General features: G+C 55.8%; 1 protein-coding gene across 1 annotated transcript in view; it reads left to right on the top strand.

Moving 5' to 3' along the window:
• LOC134670679 (calpain-D) overlaps window positions 1-16,637 on the top strand; it is a 32,098-nt gene extending 15,461 nt beyond the window's left edge. Inside the window, 5 exon segments of the mRNA XM_063528495.1 lie at window positions 8,195-8,359; window positions 10,924-11,035; window positions 11,404-11,676; window positions 12,416-12,558; window positions 16,396-16,637. Of these exon segments, the coding sequence (XP_063384565.1) occupies window positions 8,195-8,359; window positions 10,924-11,035; window positions 11,404-11,676; window positions 12,416-12,558; window positions 16,396-16,585 (883 nt within the window). The 3' untranslated portion in view covers window positions 16,586-16,637.
• The last annotated feature ends 1,140 nt before the right edge of the window (window positions 16,638-17,777 follow it).

Below are 17,777 nucleotides of genomic sequence, written 5' to 3'. Positions count from 1 at the left end.
GTCCTCAAGTGAGTACAGCTGCGCGCGCTGGACGCCCGAGCTGCGCCGCGCCGTGCGCCAGAGCGCGCCCAGCGACCCGCACCACGACCAGGCCGTCTTCTGGATCAGCTTCGAGGATGTCCTCAAGTGAGTACAGCTGCGCGCGCTGGACGCCCGAGCTGCGCCGCGCCGTGCGCCAGAGCGCGCCCAGCGACCCGCACCACGACCAGGCCGTCTTCTGGATCAGCTTCGAGGATGTCCTCAAGTGAGTACAGCTGCGCGCGCTGGACGCCCGAGCTGCGCCGCGCCGTGCGCCAGAGCGCGCCCAGCGACCCGCACCACGACCAGGCCGTCTTCTGGATCAGCTTCGAGGATGTCCTCAAGTGAGTACAGCTGCGCGCGCTGGACGCCCGAGCTGCGCCGCGCCGTGCGCCAGAGCGCGCCCAGCGACCCGCACCACGACCAGGCCGTCTTCTGGATCAGCTTCGAGGATGTCCTCAAGTGAGTACAGCTGCGCGCGCTGGACGCCCGAGCTGCGCCGCGCCGTGCGCCAGAGCGCGCCCAGCGACCCGCACCACGACCAGGCCGTCTTCTGGATCAGCTTCGAGGATGTCCTCAAGTGAGTACAGCTGCGCGCGCTGGACGCCCGAGCTGCGCCGCGCCGTGCGCCAGAGCGCGCCCAGCGACCCGCACCACGACCAGGCCGTCTTCTGGATCAGCTTCGAGGATGTCCTCAAGTGAGTACAGCTGCGCGCGCTGGACGCCCGAGCTGCGCCGCGCCGTGCGCCAGAGCGCGCCCAGCGACCCGCACCACGACCAGGCCGTCTTCTGGATCAGCTTCGAGGATGTCCTCAAGTGAGTACAGCTGCGCGCGCTGGACGCCCGAGCTGCGCCGCGCCGTGCGCCAGAGCGCGCCCAGCGACCCGCACCACGACCAGGCCGTCTTCTGGATCAGCTTCGAGGATGTCCTCAAGTGAGTACAGCTGCGCGCGCTGGACGCCCGAGCTGCGCCGCGCCGTGCGCCAGAGCGCGCCCAGCGACCCGCACCACGACCAGGCCGTCTTCTGGATCAGCTTCGAGGATGTCCTCAAGTGAGTACAGCTGCGCGCGCTGGACGCCCGAGCTGCGCCGCGCCGTGCGCCAGAGCGCGCCCAGCGACCCGCACCACGACCAGGCCGTCTTCTGGATCAGCTTCGAGGATGTCCTCAAGTGAGTACAGCTGCGCGCGCTGGACGCCCGAGCTGCGCCGCGCCGTGCGCCAGAGCGCGCCCAGCGACCCGCACCACGACCAGGCCGTCTTCTGGATCAGCTTCGAGGATGTCCTCAAGTGAGTACAGCTGCGCGCGCTGGACGCCCGAGCTGCGCCGCGCCGTGCGCCAGAGCGCGCCCAGCGACCCGCACCACGACCAGGCCGTCTTCTGGATCAGCTTCGAGGATGTCCTCAAGTGAGTACAGCTGCGCGCGCTGGACGCCCGAGCTGCGCCGCGCCGTGCGCCAGAGCGCGCCCAGCGACCCGCACCACGACCAGGCCGTCTTCTGGATCAGCTTCGAGGATGTCCTCAAGTGAGTACAGCTGCGCGCGCTGGACGCCCGAGCTGCGCCGCGCCGTGCGCCAGAGCGCGCCCAGCGACCCGCACCACGACCAGGCCGTCTTCTGGATCAGCTTCGAGGATGTCCTCAAGTGAGTACAGCTGCGCGCGCTGGACGCCCGAGCTGCGCCGCGCCGTGCGCCAGAGCGCGCCCAGCGACCCGCACCACGACCAGGCCGTCTTCTGGATCAGCTTCGAGGATGTCCTCAAGTGAGTACAGCTGCGCGCGCTGGACGCCCGAGCTGCGCCGCGCCGTGCGCCAGAGCGCGCCCAGCGACCCGCACCACGACCAGGCCGTCTTCTGGATCAGCTTCGAGGATGTCCTCAAGTGAGTACAGCTGCGCGCGCTGGACGCCCGAGCTGCGCCGCGCCGTGCGCCAGAGCGCGCCCAGCGACCCGCACCACGACCAGGCCGTCTTCTGGATCAGCTTCGAGGATGTCCTCAAGTGAGTACAGCTGCGCGCGCTGGACGCCCGAGCTGCGCCGCGCCGTGCGCCAGAGCGCGCCCAGCGACCCGCACCACGACCAGGCCGTCTTCTGGATCAGCTTCGAGGATGTCCTCAAGTGAGTACAGCTGCGCGCGCTGGACGCCCGAGCTGCGCCGCGCCGTGCGCCAGAGCGCGCCCAGCGACCCGCACCACGACCAGGCCGTCTTCTGGATCAGCTTCGAGGATGTCCTCAAGTGAGTACAGCTGCGCGCGCTGGACGCCCGAGCTGCGCCGCGCCGTGCGCCAGAGCGCGCCCAGCGACCCGCACCACGACCAGGCCGTCTTCTGGATCAGCTTCGAGGATGTCCTCAAGTGAGTACAGCTGCGCGCGCTGGACGCCCGAGCTGCGCCGCGCCGTGCGCCAGAGCGCGCCCAGCGACCCGCACCACGACCAGGCCGTCTTCTGGATCAGCTTCGAGGATGTCCTCAAGTGAGTACAGCTGCGCGCGCTGGACGCCCGAGCTGCGCCGCGCCGTGCGCCAGAGCGCGCCCAGCGACCCGCACCACGACCAGGCCGTCTTCTGGATCAGCTTCGAGGATGTCCTCAAGTGAGTACAGCTGCGCGCGCTGGACGCCCGAGCTGCGCCGCGCCGTGCGCCAGAGCGCGCCCAGCGACCCGCACCACGACCAGGCCGTCTTCTGGATCAGCTTCGAGGATGTCCTCAAGTGAGTACAGCTGCGCGCGCTGGACGCCCGAGCTGCGCCGCGCCGTGCGCCAGAGCGCGCCCAGCGACCCGCACCACGACCAGGCCGTCTTCTGGATCAGCTTCGAGGATGTCCTCAAGTGAGTACAGCTGCGCGCGCTGGACGCCCGAGCTGCGCCGCGCCGTGCGCCAGAGCGCGCCCAGCGACCCGCACCACGACCAGGCCGTCTTCTGGATCAGCTTCGAGGATGTCCTCAAGTGAGTACAGCTGCGCGCGCTGGACGCCCGAGCTGCGCCGCGCCGTGCGCCAGAGCGCGCCCAGCGACCCGCACCACGACCAGGCCGTCTTCTGGATCAGCTTCGAGGATGTCCTCAAGTGAGTACAGCTGCGCGCGCTGGACGCCCGAGCTGCGCCGCGCCGTGCGCCAGAGCGCGCCCAGCGACCCGCACCACGACCAGGCCGTCTTCTGGATCAGCTTCGAGGATGTCCTCAAGTGAGTACAGCTGCGCGCGCTGGACGCCCGAGCTGCGCCGCGCCGTGCGCCAGAGCGCGCCCAGCGACCCGCACCACGACCAGGCCGTCTTCTGGATCAGCTTCGAGGATGTCCTCAAGTGAGTACAGCTGCGCGCGCTGGACGCCCGAGCTGCGCCGCGCCGTGCGCCAGAGCGCGCCCAGCGACCCGCACCACGACCAGGCCGTCTTCTGGATCAGCTTCGAGGATGTCCTCAAGTGAGTACAGCTGCGCGCGCTGGACGCCCGAGCTGCGCCGCGCCGTGCGCCAGAGCGCGCCCAGCGACCCGCACCACGACCAGGCCGTCTTCTGGATCAGCTTCGAGGATGTCCTCAAGTGAGTACAGCTGCGCGCGCTGGACGCCCGAGCTGCGCCGCGCCGTGCGCCAGAGCGCGCCCAGCGACCCGCACCACGACCAGGCCGTCTTCTGGATCAGCTTCGAGGATGTCCTCAAGTGAGTACAGCTGCGCGCGCTGGACGCCCGAGCTGCGCCGCGCCGTGCGCCAGAGCGCGCCCAGCGACCCGCACCACGACCAGGCCGTCTTCTGGATCAGCTTCGAGGATGTCCTCAAGTGAGTACAGCTGCGCGCGCTGGACGCCCGAGCTGCGCCGCGCCGTGCGCCAGAGCGCGCCCAGCGACCCGCACCACGACCAGGCCGTCTTCTGGATCAGCTTCGAGGATGTCCTCAAGTGAGTACAGCTGCGCGCGCTGGACGCCCGAGCTGCGCCGCGCCGTGCGCCAGAGCGCGCCCAGCGACCCGCACCACGACCAGGCCGTCTTCTGGATCAGCTTCGAGGATGTCCTCAAGTGAGTACAGCTGCGCGCGCTGGACGCCCGAGCTGCGCCGCGCCGTGCGCCAGAGCGCGCCCAGCGACCCGCACCACGACCAGGCCGTCTTCTGGATCAGCTTCGAGGATGTCCTCAAGTGAGTACAGCTGCGCGCGCTGGACGCCCGAGCTGCGCCGCGCCGTGCGCCAGAGCGCGCCCAGCGACCCGCACCACGACCAGGCCGTCTTCTGGATCAGCTTCGAGGATGTCCTCAAGTGAGTACAGCTGCGCGCGCTGGACGCCCGAGCTGCGCCGCGCCGTGCGCCAGAGCGCGCCCAGCGACCCGCACCACGACCAGGCCGTCTTCTGGATCAGCTTCGAGGATGTCCTCAAGTGAGTACAGCTGCGCGCGCTGGACGCCCGAGCTGCGCCGCGCCGTGCGCCAGAGCGCGCCCAGCGACCCGCACCACGACCAGGCCGTCTTCTGGATCAGCTTCGAGGATGTCCTCAAGTGAGTACAGCTGCGCGCGCTGGACGCCCGAGCTGCGCCGCGCCGTGCGCCAGAGCGCGCCCAGCGACCCGCACCACGACCAGGCCGTCTTCTGGATCAGCTTCGAGGATGTCCTCAAGTGAGTACAGCTGCGCGCGCTGGACGCCCGAGCTGCGCCGCGCCGTGCGCCAGAGCGCGCCCAGCGACCCGCACCACGACCAGGCCGTCTTCTGGATCAGCTTCGAGGATGTCCTCAAGTGAGTACAGCTGCGCGCGCTGGACGCCCGAGCTGCGCCGCGCCGTGCGCCAGAGCGCGCCCAGCGACCCGCACCACGACCAGGCCGTCTTCTGGATCAGCTTCGAGGATGTCCTCAAGTGAGTACAGCTGCGCGCGCTGGACGCCCGAGCTGCGCCGCGCCGTGCGCCAGAGCGCGCCCAGCGACCCGCACCACGACCAGGCCGTCTTCTGGATCAGCTTCGAGGATGTCCTCAAGTGAGTACAGCTGCGCGCGCTGGACGCCCGAGCTGCGCCGCGCCGTGCGCCAGAGCGCGCCCAGCGACCCGCACCACGACCAGGCCGTCTTCTGGATCAGCTTCGAGGATGTCCTCAAGTGAGTACAGCTGCGCGCGCTGGACGCCCGAGCTGCGCCGCGCCGTGCGCCAGAGCGCGCCCAGCGACCCGCACCACGACCAGGCCGTCTTCTGGATCAGCTTCGAGGATGTCCTCAAGTGAGTACAGCTGCGCGCGCTGGACGCCCGAGCTGCGCCGCGCCGTGCGCCAGAGCGCGCCCAGCGACCCGCACCACGACCAGGCCGTCTTCTGGATCAGCTTCGAGGATGTCCTCAAGTGAGTACAGCTGCGCGCGCTGGACGCCCGAGCTGCGCCGCGCCGTGCGCCAGAGCGCGCCCAGCGACCCGCACCACGACCAGGCCGTCTTCTGGATCAGCTTCGAGGATGTCCTCAAGTGAGTACAGCTGCGCGCGCTGGACGCCCGAGCTGCGCCGCGCCGTGCGCCAGAGCGCGCCCAGCGACCCGCACCACGACCAGGCCGTCTTCTGGATCAGCTTCGAGGATGTCCTCAAGTGAGTACAGCTGCGCGCGCTGGACGCCCGAGCTGCGCCGCGCCGTGCGCCAGAGCGCGCCCAGCGACCCGCACCACGACCAGGCCGTCTTCTGGATCAGCTTCGAGGATGTCCTCAAGTGAGTACAGCTGCGCGCGCTGGACGCCCGAGCTGCGCCGCGCCGTGCGCCAGAGCGCGCCCAGCGACCCGCACCACGACCAGGCCGTCTTCTGGATCAGCTTCGAGGATGTCCTCAAGTGAGTACAGCTGCGCGCGCTGGACGCCCGAGCTGCGCCGCGCCGTGCGCCAGAGCGCGCCCAGCGACCCGCACCACGACCAGGCCGTCTTCTGGATCAGCTTCGAGGATGTCCTCAAGTGAGTACAGCTGCGCGCGCTGGACGCCCGAGCTGCGCCGCGCCGTGCGCCAGAGCGCGCCCAGCGACCCGCACCACGACCAGGCCGTCTTCTGGATCAGCTTCGAGGATGTCCTCAAGTGAGTACAGCTGCGCGCGCTGGACGCCCGAGCTGCGCCGCGCCGTGCGCCAGAGCGCGCCCAGCGACCCGCACCACGACCAGGCCGTCTTCTGGATCAGCTTCGAGGATGTCCTCAAGTGAGTACAGCTGCGCGCGCTGGACGCCCGAGCTGCGCCGCGCCGTGCGCCAGAGCGCGCCCAGCGACCCGCACCACGACCAGGCCGTCTTCTGGATCAGCTTCGAGGATGTCCTCAAGTGAGTACAGCTGCGCGCGCTGGACGCCCGAGCTGCGCCGCGCCGTGCGCCAGAGCGCGCCCAGCGACCCGCACCACGACCAGGCCGTCTTCTGGATCAGCTTCGAGGATGTCCTCAAGTGAGTACAGCTGCGCGCGCTGGACGCCCGAGCTGCGCCGCGCCGTGCGCCAGAGCGCGCCCAGCGACCCGCACCACGACCAGGCCGTCTTCTGGATCAGCTTCGAGGATGTCCTCAAGTGAGTACAGCTGCGCGCGCTGGACGCCCGAGCTGCGCCGCGCCGTGCGCCAGAGCGCGCCCAGCGACCCGCACCACGACCAGGCCGTCTTCTGGATCAGCTTCGAGGATGTCCTCAAGTGAGTACAGCTGCGCGCGCTGGACGCCCGAGCTGCGCCGCGCCGTGCGCCAGAGCGCGCCCAGCGACCCGCACCACGACCAGGCCGTCTTCTGGATCAGCTTCGAGGATGTCCTCAAGTGAGTACAGCTGCGCGCGCTGGACGCCCGAGCTGCGCCGCGCCGTGCGCCAGAGCGCGCCCAGCGACCCGCACCACGACCAGGCCGTCTTCTGGATCAGCTTCGAGGATGTCCTCAAGTGAGTACAGCTGCGCGCGCTGGACGCCCGAGCTGCGCCGCGCCGTGCGCCAGAGCGCGCCCAGCGACCCGCACCACGACCAGGCCGTCTTCTGGATCAGCTTCGAGGATGTCCTCAAGTGAGTACAGCTGCGCGCGCTGGACGCCCGAGCTGCGCCGCGCCGTGCGCCAGAGCGCGCCCAGCGACCCGCACCACGACCAGGCCGTCTTCTGGATCAGCTTCGAGGATGTCCTCAAGTGAGTACAGCTGCGCGCGCTGGACGCCCGAGCTGCGCCGCGCCGTGCGCCAGAGCGCGCCCAGCGACCCGCACCACGACCAGGCCGTCTTCTGGATCAGCTTCGAGGATGTCCTCAAGTGAGTACAGCTGCGCGCGCTGGACGCCCGAGCTGCGCCGCGCCGTGCGCCAGAGCGCGCCCAGCGACCCGCACCACGACCAGGCCGTCTTCTGGATCAGCTTCGAGGATGTCCTCAAGTGAGTACAGCTGCGCGCGCTGGACGCCCGAGCTGCGCCGCGCCGTGCGCCAGAGCGCGCCCAGCGACCCGCACCACGACCAGGCCGTCTTCTGGATCAGCTTCGAGGATGTCCTCAAGTGAGTACAGCTGCGCGCGCTGGACGCCCGAGCTGCGCCGCGCCGTGCGCCAGAGCGCGCCCAGCGACCCGCACCACGACCAGGCCGTCTTCTGGATCAGCTTCGAGGATGTCCTCAAGTGAGTACAGCTGCGCGCGCTGGACGCCCGAGCTGCGCCGCGCCGTGCGCCAGAGCGCGCCCAGCGACCCGCACCACGACCAGGCCGTCTTCTGGATCAGCTTCGAGGATGTCCTCAAGTGAGTACTGGAGCTAAGATCTGAGAGACGTCTGGGGGACCATTGTAATTTGGTAACTACCCACGGTGGATCCCTGTAAGAAAAGTAGTCTGTCTGCTTCGGCTGTGGAACCCCTGAGGCCCGTGGCCCCGTGGCCCGGTGCCTGGGCCGGGTACTGCCCACAGTGGACCCCTGAAAGGAGAATAGCGGTGCGAACGAGCGCTCCCAGTGACCCGCATCATGATCATTCATGACCAAGCTGTACTGTAGCTGAATCAGCTTTGAAAATATCCTCAAGTAAGTATGGTAAGGTCTAGGAAACCCAAATTAACGTATAAAGTTTAAGGGGACCCAACAGGACACGGTTGCCTAAAACTCCTAAAAACCTGCATCATTACCAAGCTAAATTCTGAATCAGTTGTAACGAGGATGTCCTGTAACTATGAGAAGTAAAGTCTGGGCGACCATTGGGCCAGAATTAGGCTTGGATTAATATTCTTATCAACCTTCGCGAATTAATCAGTGCATTGTTTTCAGATATTTCGACTGCATCGATATCTGCAAAGTCCGCGTCGGCTGGCACGAGGTCCGGTTAGCAGGCGTGCTGCCACCTATGTCTTCGACGCGACACCTCACGTGCTTACTTCTCACCGCCACCCAACCCACCGAGGTGGACTTCACACTGTTTCAGGAGGGACAGAGGTACAGAAACACAACTGCCTTGTTCTGTAGGCTGGGATCATCTGCAAAGTCCGCGTCGGCTGGCACGAGGTCCGGTTAGCAGGCGTGCTGCCACCTATGTCTTCGACGCGACACCTCACTTGCCTACTTCTCACCGCCACCCAGCCCACCGAGGTGGACTTCACACTGTTTCAGGAGGGACAGAGGTACAGTAACACAACTGCCTTGTTCTCTAGGCTAAGATCATCTAGAAAGTCCGTGTCGACTGACACGAAGTCCGGTTAGCAAGCGTGCTGCCACCTATGTCTTCGACGAGACACCTCACGTGTCTGCTGCTCACCGCCACGCAGCCCACCGAGGTGGACTTCACACTGTTTCAGGAGAGACAGAGGTTGGTGCCAGATCCCCTTTCATCGTTATATCCTTCTAAGGCCCAAGGTTCTACAGTAGCGATCAAAAGTATTTTGACAAACGAACTTCTTTCAATTTGTTTATGAATAGGGTATATATTTAATCATTACGTTACGATTATATTTTATTCACCCTTCATTTGTTACGTTTCCACTTAGATTACTAAAACTAAACAACAGACTTAGAATTAAAACTGATAATTTGCGCTACAGGTAGATCAAAAGTATTTTGACACTTTAATGAAATGCTTTTGCTGAACTGGCAAGACGGTTAAAAAAAACATTTCATTAATATTTAATGGCATATCCTCTGGCTTTCCTCACAGCAGTAAATCGAGACGGCATAGAGTCCCCTAACTTCTGTATATGATCATATAGTATATTCGCCCATTCTGACTGAAGACCTTGGAAAAAACCCCATTGTTTGAATTATTTCTGCACCTCACACTGGACGATCCAACGCTTTCTATAAAAGCTCTATAGCATTAAGATCAGTACCTTGACTAGGCCACTCAAAAACCTAGATTTTTTTGCATTAAAGAAGCCTTTACATGATCGGATTTGTGTTTGAGGTCGTTATCATGCTGAAAAACCCAGCGAAGTGGCATATTTTCTTTTGTATATGGTATCATTTGTGTGTAGAGTAAATTTTCATATACATATCGATCCATTATCCCATCAATTCGTACGGGAGGCCCGACTCCATGGCGAGAAAAATATCGCCAAGCCATTACGTTAGGGCCACCAATGCCACCAGGCTAGACTGGGTGGGTACCTGGTATCGCACAACGTGTCTTTTGTTATTTGGACGACGCACATACTTGATACCATCCGACGACATTAAATTAAACTTGCTTTCGTCACTCCATAAAGTTTTTGAGCAATCGGAACTTGTCCACAACTTGTCACGAATCGCGAATGCTAATTGGGATACCTTATTCTTTGCTGAAATATGTAATTTTTTTTAGTGGGCGTCGACCATGTAATTCATGCTCTATTAAGAGTAGTTTAATAGTAAAAACAACAACCTTTACATTATAGTTATTTTTTTGTTAATTTTTAATTGTTACTGTACGCTTCCATGGGTGTTCTACTGAAATCTTTTTCATTACACGATCAGTTGTAGAAGTCGTTTTTCGAGGACAACCGCTTCTATGCTTATTTGTGATGCAGTTTCGAGCCTTGAACTGCTTATTCCAGACAGAAATCAGATGCAGTGATACACCAAAAGACCGCGAAACCTCAGCTTGCTACTTATCTTTCTAAAGTGCAGCCGCGCCAGCTTGCTTGAAATCGTTCGAATATGCTTTATGTTTCGCATATTAAGAGAAGTATTCAGATGTAATTACTTCCAAAATATTTAAATTCTGCGGCTCTGTTCTCAAAAAAATTGTAAAAAAGAACCGTGTAAAAATACTTTTGAACCCGTAAATTGTCATTTTTTGTTGCCAAGTTTATATTTTCATTCGATGAAACTAAGCTTTTTACGTGTTTCAAGAAGCTTTTAAGCCATTGATTAAATTATCAAAAATTCATTTGAAAAAACTAATATGTTTCATACAATACCAAAGTTATTATCATTGTCAAAATACTTTTGGTCGCTACTGTACCTCAAGGTACTTCTTCAGTTCGATTAAATTTAAACCATATTCAATTGGAACAGAGTTGCATTTCTTTTGATTCGTAAAGTTTTCAAACAAGTAAAAATCAACTCTATTCCCAGCACTATAGGTTAAAATTTCAGTGGCAAATTTTTTCTTTTTTTTGCCGGGCCTTAGGAGGATACTCCAGAGTGTATGATACACACATAGGACCAAAAGATCGCCACAACTTTCTGTGAGCAGCAAGACTAACTCAATAGCCATGATACCAGGAATGGTCATGATAATAAAGATATGGCAGGTCACGGGAGATCTCATCGAGTAAGTTTGCATACGGTTGAAGAAGGGACCGGCCTATGCTATAGAACTGTGGAATTTACTACAATATTCGATCCCCTGCCGTCCGCATTAAGCGTACCTACGCGCATGTAAGCCTCATCATCATCAGTCATAAAATTTCTAATTAAGGACATTTATTTTCTGAATTGGAGAGTCCGACAGTTATCTCAATATCTTTGTGAAACTACTACGAAGTCTCATTTAGCCAAAGGTTAAAGTAATTGTGTTTTTTCAGAAATTCAGCCAAAAGTCAGCGTTCCCAATTGGACTTGTGCGTGGTCGTGTTCCGGACGAAATCGGGACCGAACGCTCAAGTCGGAAAACTGGTCGCACATAGCAAAAGACAGGTACGAATTATTATATTTATGTATTTATTTTATTTATTTCTTGACTCTGATTCTTGTCGGTAAAATTCTGAAAATGATGTTCGTTTGTCCATAAAGCTGATCGTTTTTTGTCGTGGAATTAAAAGGCAAGTAAGATCAATTAAAAGTAGGTCATGAAGTAACAGAGGTCTGTTACTTCTGTCCGGTCAGCGCCGGTCTTTCTTTTCTTTCTACGGGGGTATAAGTGTTGGTCAATTGTAAAAAATCAGGACAAGTGCGAGTCGGAGTAGTCCACCCAGGGTGGACGAGTCTGTTCGCACTTGGCCGGTTTTTTACCCGTTGTGTACGAAAACCTTAACACAACTGTAATGTTTTCATTCTTTGTCCAGGTCCGCGGCTTCGTCGGCTGCCACAAAATGCTAGAGAAAGGCTTCTACCTAGTAGTCTGCCTGGCCTTCAACCACTGGCACACGGGGTTCTCGCCGGAGTCGCTGGCGGGCTGGCCGCGGCACGTGCTGGCCGCGCATTCCAGCAAGCCGCTGGGCGTGGAGCGGCCGCCGCTGCACGCGCACATCCTGGCCGACGCCATCATCGGCCTCACGCTGGCGAGGGGCCAGCGCCACGAGGGCCGGCAGGGCATGACGGCATACTACCTCACCAAGGTCATCACGCTTTTCAATTGTGGCTAAGGATACAGAATTTGATTTAAATTAATTTTTAGGGCCGGAGGATTACTGTCGTGCCAATGCCAAAGGAAACTGCGAAATTGAAATAAAGGGAAACTCCGAAAACATCTCATATGGGAGTTAGAACTTTCGCTAAAATGTTCCAAGATTCTTAAATTATTTCTAATTTCATGGAATTTTTCCGCAACTTTAAAATATATAAAACGCGATCGCACCATAGGCTAATAAATTAAAAATGGCTCCATTTTTTACATTAATGGATTTTTTTGGTCGTCACGTCCGAATATTTCATAAAGATCGGTTTTCATAGAATAGCGGTGCTGTCATATAGCGGCCGTCTACATACTAAATAATACGGCTAAATATGGATGTCGTAGTATTTGTATGGAGACGGCCGCTATAATTATGACGGCACCGCTATCCTAGGAAACTAGAGCATAAGAAGAGTTATCATAATTTTACTAGTGTTGCTTTAGCTCCTAGCTTCCTAGCTTTTCGGGACATCCTAACTTAGCAAGGCATTCCCTCAACAAGTTTTTCTTCACTTAAAAACGACTAGTATATATCGTCTAAAACTTTCGAGAACTTCTTTGGTACGACCCAAAGTTTGCACTGACGATTCTCGGTTTTGTAGCCACGCGACTAAGCTGCCAATGTGTGCATTCCTTTGAAAAGATTTAACTGTATTTATTAACATTTTACTCATTTGTTACAGGGTTGGGCAGGATTAGTAGTCATGGTCGAGAACCGACACACGGACAAGTGGATCCACGTGAAATGCGACTGCCAGGAGAGCTACAACGTAGTTTCCACGCGGGGAGAGCTTAAAACTATCGACTCCGTCCCACCTCTACACAGGTATTGACTAGGTTTAGTAGTGGTAGATAATCGATATACGGACAAGTGGATCCACGTGAAATGCGACTGCCAGGAGAGCTACAACGTAGTTTCCACGCGGGGAGAGCTTAAAACTATCGACTCCGTCCCACCTCTACACAGGTATTGACTAGGTTTAGTAGTGGTAGATAATCGATATACGGACAAGTGGATCCACGTGAAATGCGACTGCCAGGAGAGCTACAACGTAGTTTCCACGCGGGGAGAGCTTAAAACTATCGACTCCGTCCCACCTCTACACAGGTATTGACTAGGTTTAGTAGTGGTAGATAATCGATATACGGACAAGTGGATCCACGTGAAATGCGACTGCCAGGAGAGCTACAACGTAGTTTCCACGCGGGGAGAGCTTAAAACTATCGACTCCGTCCCACCTCTACACAGGTATTGACTAGGTTTAGTAGTGGTAGATAATCGATATACGGACAAGTGGATCCACGTGAAATGCGACTGCCAGGAGAGCTACAACGTAGTTTCCACGCGGGGAGAGCTGAAAACTATCGACTCCGTCCCACCTCTACACAGGTACTGACTTTACGCCTTCTTGTACATCCAGGTGATCCAGGTACACACCAAAGCTTTGTTTTCGATCGAACACTTGTATAAGAGGATAAACTGCACGTGGGCCTTCGAAAATTTGAATAAACGGTAAAATGTGACGTTCCATGGGAAAAGGTACCTTATGAGGGTTTCTAGTTTCGGAGATATTAAATGTTTTGTAAAAAGGTGAAAAAATGCTCAATTTTTTTTTATTATGTGATCTGAAACCTTAATGCGTAACGTTTGTGTAGCTGTTTTTATTTTTGTTATAAGTTAGTTATAAGCCTAGTAATGTCGTCTCAAAGTTTAGTAGAAAAGGTACCTTATGGAAAAAAGATTGAAAATTCCCAAAAAAACTAGTCAATACGGGAAAAGAAGTTTGGTAGGGAACTGTACTAGCATTCTGAAAAAACTAATTTGATAATTTCAGTTCTGGTTGGGGCGCCTAGCAAATATTATAACCGTACATCGACCAACATTAGAAATTCAAGTAGCCTGCTATTATACCAAAGTTACTCTCGTCAAGTCTTTCTTAACTAGAATAATCTTCATTTGGTTTGGTCGCATGCAGTAAATCAGCCATTGGTTTGCTGAAAAATGCCAATACCCGACGCATTACCTTATGGAATATCTGAGGTCATTGAACCTCAATGCCGCTTATCTTCAATGGCAACCAAAATATATTATTGATAAGAAATAGACGATTTATACCATCTTTACCCCAAAATATTATTAGTTTATCCTAACTGTTCCATCATCATCATGCCTCATCATGTAACTTAACCACAAGGTACCTTTTCATTACATACAAATTATTGGTCTTTTTTAGGATTATTATGACGAAGAACTAATTAAATTTGTGGCAGTTTAGTGTAAATTAATATTTTCTATTCATAAAAGATAAACTTCAATGTAATTGTTGTTTTGTAGTGATGTATTATTAAACTTATTTCCATAAGGTACCTTTTCGTAAATGTATGGAGCAAATACTGTTATTGTTATGTAAGTTTAAAGTGGCATAAGAGGTTAAATATAGTATTTAGTTGGGGTTGTAGGATTTATTTCATTTGAATAACAGAATTTCTTTCATATGTGCTCAGAAAAATTTATTGTGGGTCACATTAAAAGTAAAAATATTCAATTTTGTGATTTTATATGAAAAAGTTAGAAAATACATTTTCACCTCGATATCGGTATTTTTTTTGCTTAAACTGTCTCTCAGTGTCGTTTTGTAATAGATAAATTTAAATCTTGAGAGCTCATTGCAATCAATCGTGAAAATAAAAAATAAAACTTTATTTTCAAGAGATTGGTTAGTATACACATAAATCAGTCGATATCAAAGGTTTCTATTTGCATTACAGAACAAGTCGCAGCATTTTTTTAATCTCAGATGTATAAGGTTTTGTTATTTGTAGTCAACTATGTAACTTACTTCAGGAACAAAGTTTTTTAGGCGGCTAAACTTAAAACTTCTCTATCGTAAAGTTGCTCATTTCATTACACAACATTATTTTCAAAAAATCATATCTGTAACTACACAACTTAGGAGGTTGATCTTTTGTGTTATCGATAGGTTATTTATTGTAGATTACTGGGGTATGCATAACTCCATACCCGCCATAAGGTACCTTTGTCCGTGGGACGTCACAAATAGTATTTACACAAGATAACCTCAAATATATTAAGTGATTATCTTTGTATCAAATCAGCCTTTTTTCCACCAACTGTGGCATTTCTACTTCGAAGCTCGGTTTGTATTTCCCGTACAGTCATAAATGAATACATTTTTCTTGATAAATCGCTTGTCACAAATCGTAAACAATGACGGATTACAGAGGCGATATCTGTCCTAACCTTTCAGTGTGCCTCCTCATTGGGCAAGATACATGTTTTTATATGTAATGCTTACGTACTAATTATATACAGTACTAATTACGTACAATTAAAATAAAATAAAAACTTTCATATTACATGCTAGGGTGAATACAAGTTACAGTGATCCTGCGGCGCTCCTCTACAAGGCGGAGTTGGCATTCGTTGGTGGTTTTAGACGGTAGTCCTAATACTGGTAAAAAAAAAAACTTTGTACGGTTTTTATGAACATGACACTTCTTTCGTTGGCCCGGTCTTCCTTCCCCGTCCAAATGATCGCCTGAAGGCCACTTGAACGTTAATTTCCCTCCGGATCTTATGGCATCTCAAGTACCTATGTTGTATACAGTCCGTATATAAAAATCAAGCAAATGATGACAAGTATGGTCAGCAGGATAATATTTGTATTGCTGACATGGAATGCCAAATCCTTCACTGTGGCATTTGCTTCGTTGCTGCCTCTGCCTCCCGACGCTGTCTGGGCGATAATTACCTCCAGTGGTTTATGTGTACCTGACCCCATCTTAACGACACTAGCGTCGCGTCATTATTAACGAATTTACACCATCTACGCCTTAAAAACTGCATACGTGCTCGAGTGTAATTGTTCGATTTATTTACACTGTTTTTGATTTCAACTATAGTTCATATAGTATTCGTTTATTTAGTCCTCACATCTCAATTAAACCTTGCACTCGCGGAACGATACCGCTGCCTTAAAAGGCAGGGTCGCCATGTACGGACGGCGTCAATCAAACAACAGCTCCGATGAAAATTATTATTTATTCTGATCTAATTGGGCAAGATACATGTTTTTATATGCAATGCTTACGTACTAATTATATACTACGCCACAGTGGCGCGCCGAAAAAGTAAATCCGTACGAGCCCTAACCGATGCAAACTGTTGGAAATTTGGAATGTTCGGAGCTGATCTTCTTTTTCCTCGGTCCCTCATGACTTTCAAAGTTGACGATCGCGACCGTGTATGCTTCGTTTCCACAGTGTCACGTATCACAGGCCATATGGGTCACGCACATGTTGCCGCCAACCACCCTCTTCACAACATTAGACCATTTCGTGGGTGCTTTTCCTCGCGCTCGCTTGCCCTCTATTTGGCCCAAGATAATCTGCCTTTCTACGTCGTGCTTTTTAGACCGCATGATATAACCAAAGAAGCTGAGTGCGCGTTATTGACATATTGGAGAGCTTCACAGATTTTCACAGTTTTCAGCTCCTTTAGGATGGACTTATTGGTTCTCATAGCCGTCCAGGGTCGGAGCTGATAGTTAATCAAATATTGAATACTTCTAATCTGATTGCGTCAGCATCAAACTTTGCGTGTGTTATCAATGATAAAGAATCCGTCCTCCATTTGTTCCAGACAAGTGATAATAGTGCTGACGCAGCTGGAGGGCAGCGGGGGGTTCAGCATCGCGCACCGGCTAACGCACCGGCTGGCGGCGGGTGCGCGCCTGCAGGACTGGGCGCCGCCCGCCGACGCCGAGCCGCGCCACCGCCCGCCGCTGCCGCGCCGCCTGCACGGCCTGCACGCTCCTCGCCTCATCACATAATCAGACAAGGGATAATAGTGCTGACGCAGCTGGAGGGCAGCGGGGGGTTCAGCATCGCCTGCAGGACTGGGCGCCGCCCGCCGACGCCGAGCCGCGCCACCGCCCGTCGCTGCCGCGCCGCCTGCACGGCCTGCACGCTCCTCGCCTCATCACATAGTCAGACAAGGGATAATAGTGCTGACGCAGCTGGAGGGTAGCGGGGGGTTCAGCATCGCCTGCAGGACTGGGCGCCGCCCGCCGACGCCGAGCCGCGCCACCGCCCGTCGCTGCCGCGCCGCCTGCACGGCCTGCACGCTCCTCGCCTCATCACATAGTCAGACAAGGGATAATAGTGCTGACGCAGCTGGAGGGCAGCGGGGGGTTCAGCATCGCCTGCAGGACTGGGCGCCGCCCGCCGACGCCGAGCCGCGCCACCGCCCGCCGCTGCCGCGCCGCCTGCACGGCCTGCACGCTCCTCGCCTCATCACATAGTCAGACAAGGGATAATAGTGCTGACGCAGCTGGGGGGCAGCGGGGGGTTCAGCATCGCCTGCAGGACTGGGCGCCGCCCGCCGACGCCGAGCCGCGCCACCGCCCGCCGCTGCCGCGCCGCCTGCACGGCCTGCACGCCCCTCGCCTCATCACATAGTCAGACAAGGGATAATAGTGCTGACGCAGCTGGAGGGCAGCGGGGGGTTCAGCATCGCCTGCAGGACTGGGCGCCGCCCGCCGACGCCGAGCCGCGCCACCGCCCGCCGCTGCCGCGCCGCCTGCACGGCCTGCACGCTCCTCGCCTCATCACATAGTCAGACAAGGGATAATAGTGCTGACGCAGCTGGGGGGCAGCGGGGGGTTCAGCATCGCCTGCAGGACTGGGCGCCGCCCGCCGACGCCGAGCCGCGCCACCGCCCGCCGCTGCCGCGCCGCCTGCACGGCCTGCACGCTCCTCGCCTCATCACATAGTCAGACAAGGGATAATAGTGCTGACGCAGCTGGAGGGCAGCGGGGGGTTCAGCATCGCCTGCAGGACTGGGCGCCGCCCGCCGACGCCGAGCCGCGCCACCGCCCGCCGCTGCCGCGCCGCCTGCACGGCCTGCACGCCCCTCGCCTCATCACATAGTCAGACAAGGGATAATAGTGCTGACGCAGCTGGAGGGCAGCTGTCTGATATTAAGAACGAATGAGTCATCAGATACATCATCAAATTATTATA

This window comes from Cydia fagiglandana, chromosome 14 (assembly GCF_963556715.1).
Source record: "Cydia fagiglandana chromosome 14, ilCydFagi1.1, whole genome shotgun sequence".
NCBI classification, from domain to species: Eukaryota; Metazoa; Arthropoda; class Insecta; order Lepidoptera; family Tortricidae; genus Cydia; species Cydia fagiglandana.
This window is presented reverse-complemented; position numbering and strand designations above follow the sequence as displayed.